Source organism: Ursus americanus, chromosome 6, assembly GCF_024610735.1.
Source record: "Ursus americanus isolate L20-20 chromosome 6, mUrsAme1.1.p, whole genome shotgun sequence".
NCBI lineage: Eukaryota > Metazoa > Chordata > Mammalia > Carnivora > Ursidae > Ursus > Ursus americanus.
In genome coordinates this window covers 29,144,581-29,162,384 of record NC_142132.1, presented here as the reverse complement: position 1 = coordinate 29,162,384, position 17,804 = coordinate 29,144,581, and the positions used below count along the sequence as shown (strand labels likewise).

Genomic DNA, 17,804 nt, shown 5'->3' with positions numbered 1-17,804 from the left:
ACTCCCCTCTCCGATATTTACCTTCTGTGGTCTGCCTTGTTTTCTTGTCTTAAAATATCCTCTGTGGCGAGAGATCAGGTTCCCCCAGCCCTAACTGTGTGGAGCTGGAAGAGTCAGCGTGGAGGTGAGAAGCATCTCCTGTATGGGCAGTCTGCAGGTGGGATGAAGAGAGTCCGGTAAGAGGGCAGGTGTGTGCGTGTGCGAGCGCACGCAAGTGCACAGCTGGCAGATGGGTTTTCCAAATGTAAAAGTATGAGATAAAGTCCAGAAGCCACACCCAAAATCAGTTCCATCTTTTTAAAGTCATGGCTCCCTGGATACCTATTCAAATATGTTAAATCAAAGGGATAAATATCTTGGTTTTATAGGATTTTGATAAAGTGCTCCCTATAATATCAAGTGCACCCTCAAAAATGAAAAGTAAGACATCCCAGGTGGCACAGACTCTGTTCCAGGGCCCACAGATGTAAAAATGCACAGTGTGCGGTGACTCTGAATCATTCTTGCAAAGATGAGCAGGGGAGACGTAGTCTGCCAAGTGATCATTGGTGTTGGGCGGCTGGTCCACAGTTCGGGGCTCCAGGCCCTTCGTCTGGAATAAGCTACATGTCGTCACGGCCTTCCTGAGGCTTGGCAGCCAAAGAAATACTGATTCAGGGCCCAGGCCTGCCATAGGGAAGAGCTGGATTAAGACTTCCCAGTTCCCTGCGGCTTGCGTTTGTCTGTCACCCAAACCACAGCCTCTGGAGGTGTGGAGAAGGGAGAAGACAAGGGCCGTTTCTTCTCAGTGCAGCAGAACTGCACATTCTTCTTCCTTGCCCCTCAGTTGAGAATCAACTGCTCGGAAACACGTGAGCTGCAGCCTAAAGTGCTCGTTTACCAGCGTTTCATCTGGGTTCTCGGGAACACAATGGAAATCTCTGCCTGCAGCGAGAGTCCCCAAGCGAGTGAAGGTGGGGAGGGGAGACCACAGCCTTGATGGACAGCTGTGCAGAGAGATTCCAGCTGCTGGGAGTGAGCTGCAAGAAAATGTATTCTGAATCTCAGAAAACAACCCGAGTGCTAAGTGAAAACCCTGAATTCCTAAACATCTTGGTTTAAGATGTCAAGTCACTGTAAAGTATAAAAGCATTTTATAATCCTCTAATCTGCACAGCGATCTGTACATTACTAATCTGGGAGTTAAAACAAAACAAACAACAGAACCTTTGGGGAGCCGTACACATCCTTCCACTTAGTCATAGACAACTCCCAGGGGCTCGTGGCATGTTCGCACCTTTGGCAAAATGGCTTAGTGCCTAAATGAAGACTGGAATCTGGGTGAAATCAAAGATGCAGATCAGCCTGGACATTGCTCCAGCATTTTCTGGAGCTACAATGGTTCTCAACCTTGGCTACATATTTGAATCATCTCGGGGGCTTTAAAAATCCTGGTGCCTGGGTCCCAGCCCGGAGAATTTTAGTTTAATTGGTCTGGGGTGTGGCTTGGGCATGGCGCTTTTTAAAGCTCCCAGGTGGTTCACCAGGGTTGAGCACCAGGAGTAGGAGAGGGAGTGGGAATATGTTTGCAGCTGGGGGTGGAGGGGACTCAAACAGCTTTCTAACCATCACATTCTGAATCTATTTTGAATAAAAAGAGCTTTTCTTACTGTTTCGAAGTACCATGTCAAAAGGCCACATCTTTTTAACCTGAAAAGTAAGATGTGAACTTTTCAAAGGCAAGTTGTTTTGAATAGTCTGAAGTGAGCATTTTTGCTCTTTCGAGAGAACTGCCTCCCTTCATGTCTCCCCACCGGCTCCGTCAGGGAGATGAGCACACGCCTCAGTACACACAGGGAAGCGTGCGTGTGGCGCTTCCCAGGATGAATTAAGAAACTAATCGGATGAAGCATTTGCATAGATAATGAACCCTGCATTTCTTTAACATTAAAAAGAAAGACTCGGTGCTGTTCTTGAAGGGCAAGTTCTCAAAGGCATCTCGGTTTCTCTCAGGTCCTGGGGTGTGGCAGGAGCGCTCCCTTCAGACCGAAGCTGGTTCAAGCTCTTTCCAGCCCAGAGGAACCCAGGGGGATCAAATATGTCATTCAGTACTTTCACTGCATTTTCCAGACACGTATATAATTATTTACTCAGATCACGCTGTATACATTGGTTACGGCTACTATCTCTTTTTGAACCACAGAACACCCTGAAATGAGCACAAGGGTGAAAAGAATCCAAATTCTCTAAGTTCAATGAATAGTAAGCTTCCATTAACTAGAGATGTGTAAGGCTCATCTCTCTATAGTTACTTCTCTGTAGTTTTTCTACAGACTGACTCAGAGCCTTACATGTAAGTATTTTTATAAATATACAGACTCATATATATTTACATTTCCACTTTCACAGTGTCCGTTTCAGACTTTCTCACCTGGAACACTAGCTCGAATGTCGCTGTCAGACTAAGTACCACCTTCCCGCTCTCTCGCGGCCGGCTCGTCATCGCCCCAGGCCCACACACCTTCCCTGCCACCCGGTGCTCCGGGCTCTGCAGCTTATCCTTCCTCCCGGGGCTCTCGGGGCCCTTCTAACAGGGCTGCAGACGACGAGGCTGCATCTGCACAGCAGGCCCTTCCCTCTGGGTGAAGAGGTTCCACTCTAATGCTTGCCTTTAAAGAAAGGATCCTCTTTTTCCTGACTTCTTAAAACCAGCACCTGATGCCCTGCGCGGGTGAACTGCTTCTGCACACACTTTGGGCTCCAACAGCACTGTAGACGGTCCTTACCGCTCACAGAATATCAAAACACATTCCAGAGGCATTAAAGAAAAAAATAGAAAAATGAAACAAAAAAGAAACTAGAAGAAAATAAAGATACATATTTATCTGATTTCCAGACTATAAATACACAGATATATGAGCGGAATGGAAGAAACCACAAAGCAAAAGATACATAGATTTAACTATATAAAAAGGAAATACTTCTGTATGTCAAGATAATACCCTAAAAATGAAATGGTTGGAACAACAGCAAATAAAATACTGGGGAAAATATTTTAACACATCTGATAGGTAGCAAAGGGGAAATTGCCTCATGTTAGAAAAAACTTACAAATCATTAATAAAACAGATAACAACCCAATTGAAAAATAAGCAAAAGACATAGCAAATGCCTAAAGGCAATACTAAGAGACATGAAAAATTTTCAACCTCACTAATAACAGAAGAATACAAATTAAGATGAGAGTATTATTTTTCATTATGAAGTCGGCAAAGATTTAAAAGTACTACTGTTCTGTGTTGTGAGGTAAATTGGAATAACAAAATGCTCACATTTCCTACTCCGTCTCGGACCTCCGCAACTGAGCTCGTCTGAGGTAAGAAAATTAAACAGTTAATCATAGGAGATAAGGTTCTATAGCTCAATGGATTCCAAGGTGAACAGAATAGTGAGCAATCTGAAGCCAGGCCATTTGAGGAATGGTTGAAGGAGTTGAGTGTTTGGCTTGGAGAGCACAACTCTACGGGGAGACATTGAAAAATTATTATGAAGAAGGTATAGATTTACTCCACTTAATTTTTCTAAAACAAGGGGAGAAATGGAAGAAAACACCCTTTGGCCACATACAAGGAGGATCTTTCCTATAATCAGAGCTGTCGAGTCCCAGAGTGGGCTGACTCATGACATGAGTAGTCTCATCAAACAGAAGCTGATGGGCTTTCTGTCAGGGATGTTCTAGAGGAAACTTCTTGATCACTAAGAGTACTCTCAAATTTTTCCTCTATAAAGTCATCTTTTAATAACTGCGGAACTTTCATAACATGGTTTATTTTAAGAAGAAACTCATTTAAATGATTCCAGACAAGTGGAGATAATGGGAACCTGCAGGGAATGGGTCTGGTCAAACAGAGTTCAAAAACTCCAGGTACCAACTAAGATCAGCAGGGTAGAACTCCCACACTTACATGTCTTGAGTCTGCTGAGGTAAGTGGAGTAATGGCCCTTTGGTCCCAGAAAGCAGGTCTTCAGTTTTTGTTTCTAAGCGTGTGAGTGAGAAGTCTCTGTATAGAAGTCTTAGGGTTAAGACTTTTCCCCAAGCTCCTTTTCCCAGAACCGTCCATGCCCAAAAATAAATGTGGCACTTCCAGTCATCTTTAGAGAGAGACTGTGGTAGGTCAGGTGGTGGCCAGTTCAGCCCTCACACTCGCCAAGCTCTGAATCCGGAGATGAAGTATCATAATGTGGTCTGTTCCAACAGGGACACAAAGATATTTTTAGTCTTAGCACCTGGGAGTTAACTTGAGTATTTTCAGAACTATTCTGTTTGGCTAACATCAAACGACACCCCTCTAAAGGCATGCAGTTAGATGCCAATGTTTTTCTTTGATATAGGATTTAATGAGGGTGAAATCAAAGCAAAAGTCATGTCCCGGAGAGATGGAAAAAATAAGCAGTCTGCAGAGAAGAAAAAAATATGTTCGTTTCTTCACAGAATAGGCAAGAAGATTCTAGGTTCACAGGAACCTTAAGTTTCTTTCAGCTAACATCATGGCAGCTGAAGGAGAGGCCCATGCAGATATGAAATGCAAACATTTGATATGGAACCTATTAGCCCCGCAGCAGCACTACCCCACACCTCTCTCAGGCACCACCCACAAGCTGCTTCCTGTTAGTTGTTTGTTTCTAATAACAGAGATGAACTCCTTGAGGACAGGACCTCAGAATCCCCTTCCCCCTCTCTTTGAAGGCTACTGATGATGTGGGCTGGAAAATGTCAAGAGACATTCTGAGATGAAGCATTTACCATTTACATTGAACTTCATGTTCAGACGTTTTCCCCTAATTTGTCTACTTGGGATTCCTGAGCTCTTTATAGGTATGGGACCACAATTCATTTAAAATTTTAGCTACATTAGTTGCCACTGTACGTTAGACGGCTGAAGGGGAACAAGTCATGTCTGGCACAAAGTAGGATCTCAATAAAAGGTGATGACTGGATGAAGACATATGAGAAGGCTCACGAGCCAGCATCTTTCCCTCAGAGATGTAACTCTGGGCTCGCGCTCCAGTAGGGAAGGGGAGCTAGCCAGCGGTGCCTATGTGTGGGGGGCAGAATATACTATGTCAAAGCTGATTTTTATAGGCTTCAAATTAAACCAATTTATAGTCACTGCTGGTATTTAATAATCCTTTTGTCTGAGAAGAGCATAGAAGAGACAGAAGGGAAATCCCCAATTTTGCTGAGAAAAAGAAAAGCACTTTTATTAAAATTCTATATGACTGGGAAAAAGAATCTTAGAAGCAGCACAGAGAAGAATTTTTAAGAAGGATCTGAAATTAGGACTTGTGAAGAAAAGTTAATGGAACAGAGGTGAGTTAGCCTAGAGGAGAGAACACTGCTGAGTAACCCGATGCTCTTCACATTCATTCTGTGAACAGCCTACAGTGAAATGAAAACAGACAGTATCATGATAGGGTTCAGTGATCCGTACTGTATGCCTGTCAGTATGTCATTATAATTTTCTATTGCTGGACTATTGGGATAGCATGGTATTGAGGAAAGTGCATTGGACTTGGGGCCAGGAAAATTGGGTGGTAGACACTTTCTAGCTCTATCACTTAATAGTTGTGTGACTCTTGAATGAGTCGCTCAATGCTCTAAGATTCGGTTTCTCAAACTCTAAAGTGTGAGGGAGGCAGGGATTGTTCTACTTTCTTCTTGGGGCTACTCAGAGGGTCAAATGAGATAATGGCTCTTAAAGCTCTTTATTATCTATAAAGTCCCAGCCACAGCGGGCCATAGTGTTCTTATCAAATTAAGTGTTCAGACAGGATTGAAGTTGTAGGCACTTCTTCCCAGAGGTCTTTAAACCTAGAGCATCTTCTAGTCCCAATGGCTTTGCCCACAGACTATCTAAGGGTAGGGAGAATGAAGCAGATCACTTCAAAACGTCATTCTGCCCCAGGATTCTTAGCAGGGGCTGACTCCCTCGGGTTACTGTGTCAGAGCGGAACAGTCAATGTGACGAAGGTTGTTTCCTTCTTTTGTAATTTTGGATAGTTTTCCCTTCAAATGGAATTGAAGGAGACACACAGTGCAGGACACTGGGATGTGAGCAAACACCCGTTCTTGGTTTGACTTTTCCCTAAAAATGTTGAGTCCTGTTTTTTGATGTAAGTTGACTTCTTTGGCCCAGCTTCATGTGGCTTCCCTGTTTGTTGAAAGACACTGGAGATATTCATGCCTTGGGTAGAACCGATTCCCTAGAGGACAATGCTCACTGACTCGTGATCACATCCGGCGTTGTGCAGAGTCTTTCCATTGTGGATGGCAGAGATGCCTCAAAGGTTCTTTTTGACTTAATCCAGAATGGGAACTATTATTGTTTTGGGTGTAAATGGTCAGTCTTCCTCCCAGAAAGGTGAGAAACCAGGGAACAGGACAGAGGACGGACTTGCAGCTGGAGATTTTCCAGAGAAAAACTAACTCAATATTATTGCCACATCCTCTCACAGCACAGCCTCTTTGTGTGGCCTTTTAGTGGCTTGAAGAAGCTACTTGGTTGGTGACCATAGGCTCTAAAAGTGAGGTGGGAGTGGGGGAAGGAGAATGGAAGAGACTAATTGAATTTCAGAGTTCAATGGGAAGCAGAACTCTTTTAGCTCACCCTCCCACTGAGTGAGAATCTTGGAGCCCCTCTTTGTTGGTCATGGCCTCTCACTCTCTGAGTGAAAGGCTACTTCCTAACAACCCTGTCCTCAGTCAGGCCAGATGAGCCTTTGGAAAATGAGCTCTTTTTGTGGTGAAATCTTTCTCTTTTAAATTGTACTCCCTGGTTTACTGTCACTTTAGAGGATTCTAGGCTAAATCTATTTTCTTTCACTGCATAGTCCCTGAAGTATCTGAAGAAAGTCTTCATGACTTGCCTTATTTTTCCTCTCTGAATGAAATCTCCCTATTTCCTTCAGTCATCTTTACAGAATATGTATTCTAGACACAGAACCCCCTCCTCTTGTACACACTGCAGTTTTCGAAGCTTCCCTTCTCCTATCCTATAGGGTATATAGGGCACCCACCTTTTGTCTGATGCCAAGAATGAGAACTATTTCTCATTCAAGAGTCACACAACATAGAGAATTGAGACTCGAGTGGTGGGTCTTATGATTGGCTCACTCACCGAAGTGACAAACAGGAACCTTCATTTGTGGACTCGGATGCTCAGACTGTGCCCGACTAGTGGCCCTAGGGGGGCTTCGTGTGCAATGCCTGACATTCTTGAACCCTGAGATCTCATGGAGATACCTTTCCAGAGATTTCAAATATACCCAGCCCTGCTGACAACTCCGACAGAATGAGAATTACCCCATGTTCTCAACCAGTCATAAAGGTTTGCTGGCATCTCTCTACTCCTGAAACACCAGGCCAAAACATCTAACTGGTGGCTTGAATGGCACACTGACTTGCTCTATATCCTCTTTCTGGTTCCTCCAGACAAGAGCAATTATAGGTTCCTTTGCTCCCAGAGCTTTCCATCCTCTTCTGAGCTAATATGGCTCCAGGCTGCAGCAAGGAATTAGCAGACACAGAACACAGAATCTGGCCCCAGAGGCTTATAAAACAGAGAAGGAGGCACCAAAGGCTGAAATCACTTCCTTGCATTTCCTTTCATCCTTTCCTGCAGAGTCTGCTTCACTAAAACCACACCCTTCCTGTGAGACCCCCATCTCAGAACCACTGAGGGCTCTTGCACGCATTCGTAGTTACTGAGCAGAGCACTGGGGGCACTGAACATATACTCGACAGCCCCTGCTGGCAGCTTATCGTCCAAGATGGCACAGCACAGGGTCAGAGCCACTGAGGTCTAGAACAGGAGAGGTGTCAAATTAGCAGTAGTTTGCAGGAGAGAAACAGGCTTAGAGAATTAAGTGAAGGGCTCAAAGCTCCACAGTGCAGTAATGGCAGGATTAGGGCTGGAATCCAGTTCTCTTGACTTCCAACCCAAAACTCTCTTTAAGATGATATATGTAAGATCCTGTGTGCCTGTCTGTATTTCTACTCATATACATATGCGTATGTATGGGTGTGTGAAATTTTCATTTGTAGAAAGCTGTATTTCACCCACATGCTCTAAGCTGATTCTCACAATCACCCCGTCTGACAGGTAAGGGAGCCAAAGTTTGCCCACACGAGTAAATGGCAGCAACTGGATTCATATCCAGGCCTTCCGATCCCAGCTCCCTCTTCTTCCAATTGTATAACATTGTTATTTGATCTCAGTGGCCATTACCAAATCCCTCTTCAGGCCCCCTGTGCAATCAAATTCTCTTTGTCCCTGTCCCTCTCAGACATTCTCAATAAGGCCATAACACAGCTTCTCACTGGGATGCTGACAAGGCGAGGTACAAGACAGCATGATTGGAACATACAGCATATCCGTAGCCAGTGGGAGTCACCTCAGTCACTCTGAAGGACAGGTATAGGCAGGAGGGGCTGAGGTGTGGCCGGGGTCAAGCATCAGGGGAATAATCCTGGAGGCAGGGGCATAGAGAGGAAGAAGCAGGTTGGAGGACTGTGCCCTTGGATGGTGCGGGAAGAAGCTCATAAAATGATGCTACCCTCTAACTACATCTCCTCCTGTTTCATGGCTTTGCATTTATACCATTTTTATTTTAATCTTAACAAGCATCTTAGCAACACATTATCTTACAAATCCGAGAAGACTCTGCTTTGGAAGAACATCTTAGAGATGTTAGAAAGAGAGCACTTGTTTCCTTCTTCCTCCCCAGCCAGCTAGAGTCCCAAGCTGAGGAGAAGAAAGGCAATGGGTATTTCCTGCACACCTCCTCTGTGTCAGGAACTTTCCATAGATTACCTTGTTTACTCCTCTCCCCATGAGATGAAGAAACCGAGACTGTATTATAGAGATTATGTAACTTACTTAAGGACACACAGCCAGCAAGTGGCCTGTTAGACTAAGGCATTCGGCCAGCTCCTTCCACGTAGTACACACGGTCTTCCCAATGTTGGGCAGGCTCAGCTTCCAATTTCTGGCTCCAGAGGACCGTGAATGATCACAATCACTGCTTGAGGTGTCAGCCCTTCTGCCAGAAACGACTTTGCAGGTCACTAGTGAGTGGCAGTGGGAAACTTGAACACACTCGTGATCCTCAGAAAATCAGACCCAGGATGAGAACTTTAGAGCTGAAAGGGACCTTACCAAACATACAGCAACTCTTGAATTTTGTAGATGAGAACCCTGAGGCCAAGGGATTAGGATTAAAGGATTATTTAAACAATTATTTAGTGAAGCTGGCACCAGAACTGGTTCTCCTGCCGAGGATGAAGACCAGGAATTCAGCACACTAGTCACAAATGACTGGGAAATAGAAAGAGATGGGATAAAATACTCAAGAGAGTCAGGTGGGATTGAGAGGAAAGAAAAGTAGATGTAATGTACATGTAGCCAGAGAAAAGAGTCAGTATGTGAACCAAGACGGAAAATACAGATCTAGGGTGGGCTAAAGAGACTCAGTAAGTGACTTCCCAGATTGTGTTTTGTTCCCATTGCACATACAGTTGGAAGCCAAATGCAAGCCACCAAGGTTGCAGTGAAACAGCGAACAATTATAGCGCAAATAGTTGTGGGCGGCTGTGGGAGTGCGAGCCACCTGCTCCAAGTTCACAGCTTTGTTAAACTTGGTAAACAGTTAAAATGGAGTAGGAAGGCCCCCAGTCTGTACAGCATCCCGTACCCTTCCTGGGAGGCCTCACTCGGGGGCTGAGCTGGCCTTGCCTTTGACCAGGCTCTTCTCCCTGTGGCGTAGAGCTGCTTTCTCTTTGTAGAGAAATTGTTGTCAGCAGTCTCTGGTAGAGACCGAGGGAGATAGGGAGTATCACAGATTCATATATTTATAGAGGTTGAGGGAATCACAAGGTCCCCAGAATATAATGTCTCTTCTAACATTCAGATAAGGAAACTTAAGATCCAAGAGGTGATGTGTCCAAAGTTATAAATTTAGGGGCAGAACAGACTCTTGATCTCTGAACTTTCGACCCTTTGTCCAGTGCTCCTCCGTATAAGCCCCACGAGGTTCGTAGATGCTGACAAACAGGGCGTTATAATAGCATTACAGAATGTTACAGCTGAAAGGGGCATGGTTCTCAACCCCCAGGGTTTTCAGTCATCACATGGCTAGGGGGTGCTATTGGCATTTAGTGGGCAGGGACCTAGGATGCGAATAAGTAGCTTGAAATGAGATCATCCTTCATAATGAATTGTCTTGCTCAGATACCAAACATGCCCTAGTTGAGAAATATTTTGTCTACCATTTGACTTTACAGCTGAGGAATCTAAGCCTAGAGACCAGGACGGGCTTGACAAAGGTCCCAAAGGGAGTCAGCAGTGCCCTGACTCCCTCCCACTGAGCCTCCGAGTGAATTAGCAGCAGGGAAGGGACAGCTCTAGATCCTTCCCTTCCCAGCTCCTGCTGACTTCCTCTTTAGCTATTTCTACCTCTGCACTTACTTGGACTTGAGCCCCTCCTGTCCATAGGGCTGCAGCAGATACTGGTGCACGAGCTTGTCCCTGAGAGTCCCAGCCAGTTTGATTTTCTTTCTTGATCGGTGCAGGTTGATGATAAAAAGTGTAATGGACCCTCGAACATAGTTGTGGCTGAGATGGAGAGGGAGAAGGGTAAGACGGAAATAAAGTGGTCAGTGAGATGCTGCTAAATAATTTATAGACTGCACCAAACAGGACTGCCCCAGGAAAGGGCACTTATTGTATGATTCTTGGCCATCCTTGACGTTCAAAGACAGGAAGGCCTTGTTATTATTTGTGGTTTCTTGCAAAAAAGATACCCGCTTCCCACCACACTCCTTTTGCTTTTGTTTAAATATATTACAATGATTTTAGAAAACAAAATATCTTTTTCTGAGTGTGAAAATAAAACATGCTGACTTCAGGGGAAAAAAAGGAAAAATACAGAGAAATACAAGGAAGAAAAAGAAAATTCTCCCATAATCCAAGTATCTTGAGATATGATAAAATTTTGGTAAATATCCTTCCAGTATTTTGTTTATTAATTCAGTATTAATTCAAATATTTACCGAGTACTTTGACACATACATATATATTTCTCAATTTTCATCTAATTGGAACCACATTGTTTTTTCAGTTCGTGACCATCTTAAACATATTCCCATCTTATTATGTTATTGTATTTTCTTCTACTTACAGAAGAATGCTAAATTTTTCAGTTATAGACATGTAACAATTTATTTAGTTACCCCCCTAGCTTTTGGGACTTAACATTTCTTCAAAATTTGCCATTACAAAATTACAATATGGTATTATATAAACTTTTTGCTTGTCACCATTATTTCCGATGAAGTCCTGGAAGTTGGACACATAGGTCTAGGGGAAGGCACAGGGCATGATTCCTACCCAAATCCTCTGTTTCATTCCCAGTGATGCCCCTCCCTGTGGGAAGATTTTCTGTCCCTGCTATGTTGAACCCAAGGGATCACATGATTGGCTTTGGCCAATGAAATGTGGGTGGATGTGTTAAAATCTCTGCAGAGACGTTTTAAGAGGTAGCCTGTGTTTTGCCATGCTTCTTTGCCCTGCGCCAGGAGACCAACAATGTTCTCGACAGAGGCTGTTCTATTGACCTGCATCCTAGAGCGAAGGTGATGCGGAGCAGAGCTACAGCTGAGCCATGACAGACACGTAGTATGCACGAGAAACACACTTTTTTATCCAAAGCCACGGAGATTTGTTGGTCCTCCATTATCATAGCATAACCTCACCTATCCTGACTGATACACACATTTTGCTAACACTGATGTTAACTGCCTAGAAAGCTTGTACCAATTTGCTTTGTTCAACTGTCTGTAAGAGCACCCATTTCCTCATACCCTTAAGAATAATGGATATTAACTTTTTAAAATACCTTTCTCAACCTGAGAGGTGATAGTGAGATTTCGACGTTGTATTAATTTGTATTTTTTAAAAATCTGGGCTGAGGTGCATCACTGTTCTCATTTTCTTGTTCGCCATTTCATCTCTTCTCTTGTAAATGGACTATTCATGTCCTTTGACCATTTTCCTACTGATTTATAAAAACTATTGATTAAAGATAGTGATCCTTTGTCTGCATGTATGTTGCAAAATTTCCCCCAGGTTTCTTTGACCAATTCAGTTTGTTTACACTGTATTCTGATGTATAAAAGTTAAAAACTCTAAGGTAGTCAAATTTATCGATCTTTTTGATTTCTGCCTTTGCTGTTTTACCTACACCAAGATTATAAAACTATTCACATTTTGGAATACTTTTAAACCCGCACAGGATGGTCAGAAGCCTGGAAGAACTATATGCCTACATGCAAGAGCCTTTCACCATGTATCAACAGAACTATAATGATTTCCTTCTTTCTTGTAGGAAAAAATACTTTGTTTCTAAGGGGTCCCCTAGGGCCCCATCTGGATGGGTTAATGAGAGGAAACAGAAGAAATGACCCAGTCCTGCCTTCAAAGGAGGAGTTCAGAGAAACTCTAAGTCAACTTTGCCCAGAGGAAAATATCATTCCTGCAGAAACAGCATTCCTTAGCCTCTGGGTCACTCACCTCCGCTTCTAAAGGTGCTAATTAAGAGTTGAATGACTAAGGGCAGGTCAACATGATAACTTCAGTTGTTTTTGTCTTTTAATAAAACAGTTGCTAGGACTCATCCTGAAGATTCCCTGCATTTGTTATGGGGGCTAGGAATGTGTGTGTGTGTGTGTGTGTGTGTGTGTGTAAATCTTTCTAGGATACTGGGCAGATGAGTTGGGTGTGGGAACCACTTGTCTAGAGCAATCCATTAAGGTTAGGAGAAGAATTCCCAAAGTATATTCATTGACTGTGTGTCAGATAATTTTTCTTACATCTGTAGGAGGGCACATTATTGTGTTCAAAGGCTTTCTGAACGCCTGCATTGATATTCTGATAAATTATTAAATGACTTTTCTCTCTGGTTCCTCCTCCTCTGGTCCTTCTTAATCTTCTGAAGCATGTGAAGTAGTTTTTGGAGCTAGCTGAGTTAGATCAGAAGAGAATGCCCATTTACTGAGCAGATTTGTGTCACCAGAGCTCAGAAGAAAGATGCTGCTAGCCTGCGTCAGCATTTACCGTCATTAAAAGAACACCAACTATATTCCATTGGTGGGTTTTAAGCTTAGCTTTGCTGAGGAAATTGAGTGAAACACCATTAACTACAGGTATTTTGGGCTTCGGTGTGAGCAAAAGTAGGCATGCATGGGTAACCAATTTTGCCACACTGTGGTAAACTCTTGCTAACTACCATCAGATAACCTTCTCAAAGGCCCGCAGTGGAGGAGGGAGAGACTTGTGCTTGCATTTATGAGTTTTTCCTCTGCGGAGCTGGGGCAGAATGAGCCTTGGGAGACTAGAGCAGAAGGGTGGGATGTGGGGAAGTGGTGGGTGGGAGGGAGACCTGAAATCACAGCACTGCTGCAGGGAAAGCTGTCTTTTCAAGCTGCTTGGCAATGGTCTGATTTCCATTTACATAGTTCCCCTGGGGGAGACAAACCGGTACTAAGAGCCAGCTCAGAGACCCAAGTGCAGAGGCTCTCACGGAATTCATGGAGCCTCCTCAGGTAGGAACTGGCGTTGAAGACTGCCTCAGTCGTCCCTTCTGCTTGGCCGATGGGCAAGGATGTAAAGCCGAGGTCGTTTGGCTGCGAAAACACATTCTTGGCTGGGAATTGCAGCACCAACCTGAAAGTACTGTGTCGAGAATCCAGATTCCTGATGAATATATATTCTCTGCCCACAGAAAAATAATCTTGGAGGAGTATCTGTTGCCTAAGAAGATGAGGTCTGACTGAAAGCGTGGCTAACAGGCAATCACTCATCTTCTGATGTCAAGTCCAGGTGGCTTTTGGTTCTCTTAGCGAACGGCCCTTTCTGTCTGATAGAACATCTGTCTTACTCCATGTCTCACTAACGGTCAGACTTCTTCCCCAGCAGAGAATCTGTGCATCTGGAGTTCATCTTTCTGGCTGTTCTTCTGCTGCCTAACATCTTCTCTGTGATGCCATGGGGCTAGGAGGAAGCGAGTTAGGGAAGGTAGGCTCAAAGTGGAGTATCCTGGTTGTAAGAGGTGAGGGACATCAAATGAAGAGGTGCATCTTGACTTCCAGATAAAAAACAGTCACTGTTCTAGAAATGTCTCCAGTGAAGCTGGGAGACAAGGAAAGGGAAGAGAAGATGGTGCTTTGGAATCCATGGTCATTTCCAGTGAAAGCCCATGAGTTTGAGAACTGGTTTGGTCCATTGTCTCCAAATCTTATTCAAAGTTTTTGGGTTCTGTAAAAGTCAGGCCATGTTTTGCCAAACATTTTTTCCCCCTAATTTCAAAGCCCCTGTGTATTTTAAGGGAAATTTAATCCACATGTTTCTGATTCATTTACACTTAACTCATCAAAATATTGTTTTGTAAGAGTCATTTGATGTCCAAGAAGCCTCAGGAACCTTTTTTATGAGCCTTTAAAAAAATTTCTTCTAAAAAAACAGGAAGTCGTGTTTTGCCAATAATAAACAAACTTGAACCCCAAAAGGCTCAATTTTGCTTCAATATCCACCAGGTTCCAATTGGTTCTCAACTTGGCTAAGGACCTCCGCTCCCCCTCAGAAACATACATTGTTTCAGCAGAATGGTTTATAAAAACAAGGTTTCCCAGTCAAAACAGATTTGTTCTCTGAACAAGAAGGTCTAAGGCGAGAACTGCCACACTGCCGGGCTCCTAAGTTGTTGACTCTAGAACAGAAGGCAGCAGAGCCCCTGCTGGTGGTGTTGGTATGTGTGTTGAACTTCTGATCCTAAATCAATCATAAAACACAACACTCTCCTAGGTCAGAAACAAAGCACAATGTAAGAGAGTGCCATGAAAGGCAGTGAGGTCTTCACATAGAAGTTGCCTAACTGCCAAGGAGGTTGTAAAAGGAATTTCTGTTGTATAGGACATTGGGCCAAAAGATCTCTAAGGATTCTTCCCAAGTGAAAAATTCTTTGCGTTATTAATGTTGTTATTATTTGCATTGAGGGGTGATACCATTAAGATTTTGGAATTCAATATGGTAGTGTAAGTGCAGATATCTGGCCAGATGCCTGGCACATAGCAAGTGCTCAGTATACACCGGAGTGCAGGAGTTGTTTCAACAGACAGTGTCTCTGGGTTGTTCTACTGGTAAGTTTATACTTTCTCACTCAATCCCTGTTTTGACCAAGGATGTATATTTTCAGAGTATTGGTCACGAGTGAATAGTGTGAAGCCAACATGCCCACTCTGGGACATTTCTGTGACCGTGAGCTTGTTGACCATGAATAAACTAAGTGAATCAGTAGTGCTTCCTCATGACTGTTGCGGAGGATGAAGGGGCACAGATAGGGCACACAGCTTCCCAGGGAGAAGGAACAGAGACACTTGTCCTATCTTTGTTCCTGCCAATCTGGGGCATCTGACACCCACTGACATGGAGGAGACCTGCAACCCCAACCAGCTCAGTGTATCCACTGTGGGCTTACTTTTCCAATAGGAACAAAAAGACCCTCCCCCTTGTTATTATCATTATTGCCATATGTGCAATAGATTAGTCAAGGCTTGTCTTCCTTTTTTAATGGGGAAGAGGGGCGTTACTGACAGAAGTGCGGTGGCGCCGTTTCCCCAGAGAGGTTCTGAGACGAATTCCCACAGAAAGCAGAGGAGAGCTGGTGATTAGAGAGAATATTAAATCCAGATGATTTTAGTAACTTGTTTGAGGTCTCCTGCTAGCGAATGGTAGAATTCTTAGCCATTCTACCACACCATCTCCTTCTGGCTGATGTGCTGATATCAAAGGGGAGGAACGCAAGAGCTATAAATCATCCATGATATCTTGATGCCCTATTTCTGCACTCATTCATTCATTCATTCATTCATTCATTCATCAAACATTTTGCTGAGCTCTTCTTCATGCCAGTCACCATATTAGACACTGAAAAAACAAAAATGAATGAGACATTGGCCCTGAGTTCATGGTATGTTCAGAATATTAGTGACAACTCCCCACAAGCATGTCAAAGAATGTGAGGATGAGCACTGGGATGAGACTATGTGAGGAGCCCTCTGTGAGGACACCCAAATCCTGCTAAGCCCATGGCTACTGAAACGTCCCCCCGGTTCCTCAGACCGATAATATAAAGGGCACAACTGATGTGCTTCCCAACAGAGACAAAAGGTGCCAAGGGTAATATTTCTCTCTTGAAGCTGGGGGTCCTCCTTTTGAGTGGTTACCTCAGGGCCAGGGTGGAGACAAGGAGTACAATGTATCCTTGTGTGGTGATCAGATAACTCCAGCCGAAGCCATAAAGCAGTCACTCTCTGTCAGGTATTGGACTGAGCTTCCTGTTGAGCAAAAGGGACGTTGAAAGCCTCTGGCCTCGGCCCAAACCAGCCTCCTCTCATCCACAATAGGCACTTGTATCTACAGACAAGACAACTGGCCCTGGCCCCACTATGTTCAGAGTGATTCTTTGAAAAATCTTATCCTGATAAATTAATTGACTTGGCTCCTCTCTCATCAAGGAAGGGGAAGGAGCGTCTGTTGTAATCTGACCACTGGAGCTCTTTGTGCTATCCACTGCCCATGATCAGCGCCTGATAGGCCCACCGGAATGAAGGTCTGGCTGGAGGCACTGGCTTCCTCCTCCCCTCCTCCACCTGCATTAAGAGAAAGAGTTTTTTTTTTCAGAGCTGCCTACTCTGCTCCTTAAATAGGAAGTGATGTAAGAAAGCCATATTTGGTCAGATGGGTTTGGCTTTAGGCTCAGTTTTCAGTTTTTATCTTCTGATCCTCATGTTTTAAAATTTTATCTGCCTCACTTTATTTATTTAATGATAATTATTTTTCTTGTTTGTTTACAGACAATTCAATGACAACCAGTGCTTCAGATCAAAGAGAGAAGGATAACCACACATTGCCACACTGATTGTTCTAAGTTCGGCCCTGTACAAAAGGAAGCCCAGATCTTATTTAACCTCTTAAGATTTAAAATAGCTGGAAAGATTTCTGAGATTCTGAAAATGGTTCTAGAGCTGGCATGACTCCCTCGGGCTTTCCAGCCTGGGACACGTGGGTCGAGGGCTAGGTTTCTAGTGCTAGAGCACTCCAGCACGCACCTTAGAAAGGTAGACTTATGGGGCGTCTGGGTGTCTCAGTCGGTTAAGCATCTGCCTTCGGCTCAGGTCATGATCCTAGAGGCCTGGAATCGAGCCCCACATTGGGTTCCTTGCTCAGCAGGGAGCCTGCTTCTCCCTCTGCCTGCTTTTGCCTGTCGCTCCCCCTGCTTGTGCTCACTCTCTCTTTCTGGCAAATAAATAAATAAAATCTTAAAAAAAAAAAAAAAGGAAAGGTAGACATATTTCCTCAAGCTCTGCTGCTGGATCATAGGAACAAATTTTATATCTCTAGCCTTGGTTCAGGGCTAGGTACGCACAAAATGCCTCATGGGCATTACATCAACTGGCACAGAGAAAATGCTCAATAAAAATTTGTTGGATGAAGAAGTAAATGAACAAATGGCATGTGTTTTTATGAACGTTTTGTGTATCAATCCTCTGAGAGTGAGAAAATGGTTTCACTTGGAGAAAAAGCTATTTATCAGAGGTCCTTTGAAACCTGCAAAGAACAGGGATAATGATTCCAGAAGCAGTTTACAGTCAGTCTTACAGGGGTCCCAAATGGTATGGAATTCTAAGAGGGGCCTGAAGCCTGAAGCCC

The 17,804-nt window shown here is 43.9% G+C and overlaps 1 protein-coding gene across 1 annotated transcript in view; it reads right to left on the bottom strand.

Moving 5' to 3' along the window:
• LOC123783643 (inactive heparanase-2) overlaps window positions 1-17,804 on the bottom strand; it is a 244,803-nt gene that overhangs the window by 9,625 nt on the left and 217,374 nt on the right. Inside the window, exon 9 of the mRNA XM_087862506.1 lies at window positions 10,506-10,652. Within this exon, the coding sequence (XP_087718632.1) occupies window positions 10,506-10,652 (147 nt within the window). The remainder of the gene's footprint in view (window positions 1-10,505; window positions 10,653-17,804) is intronic.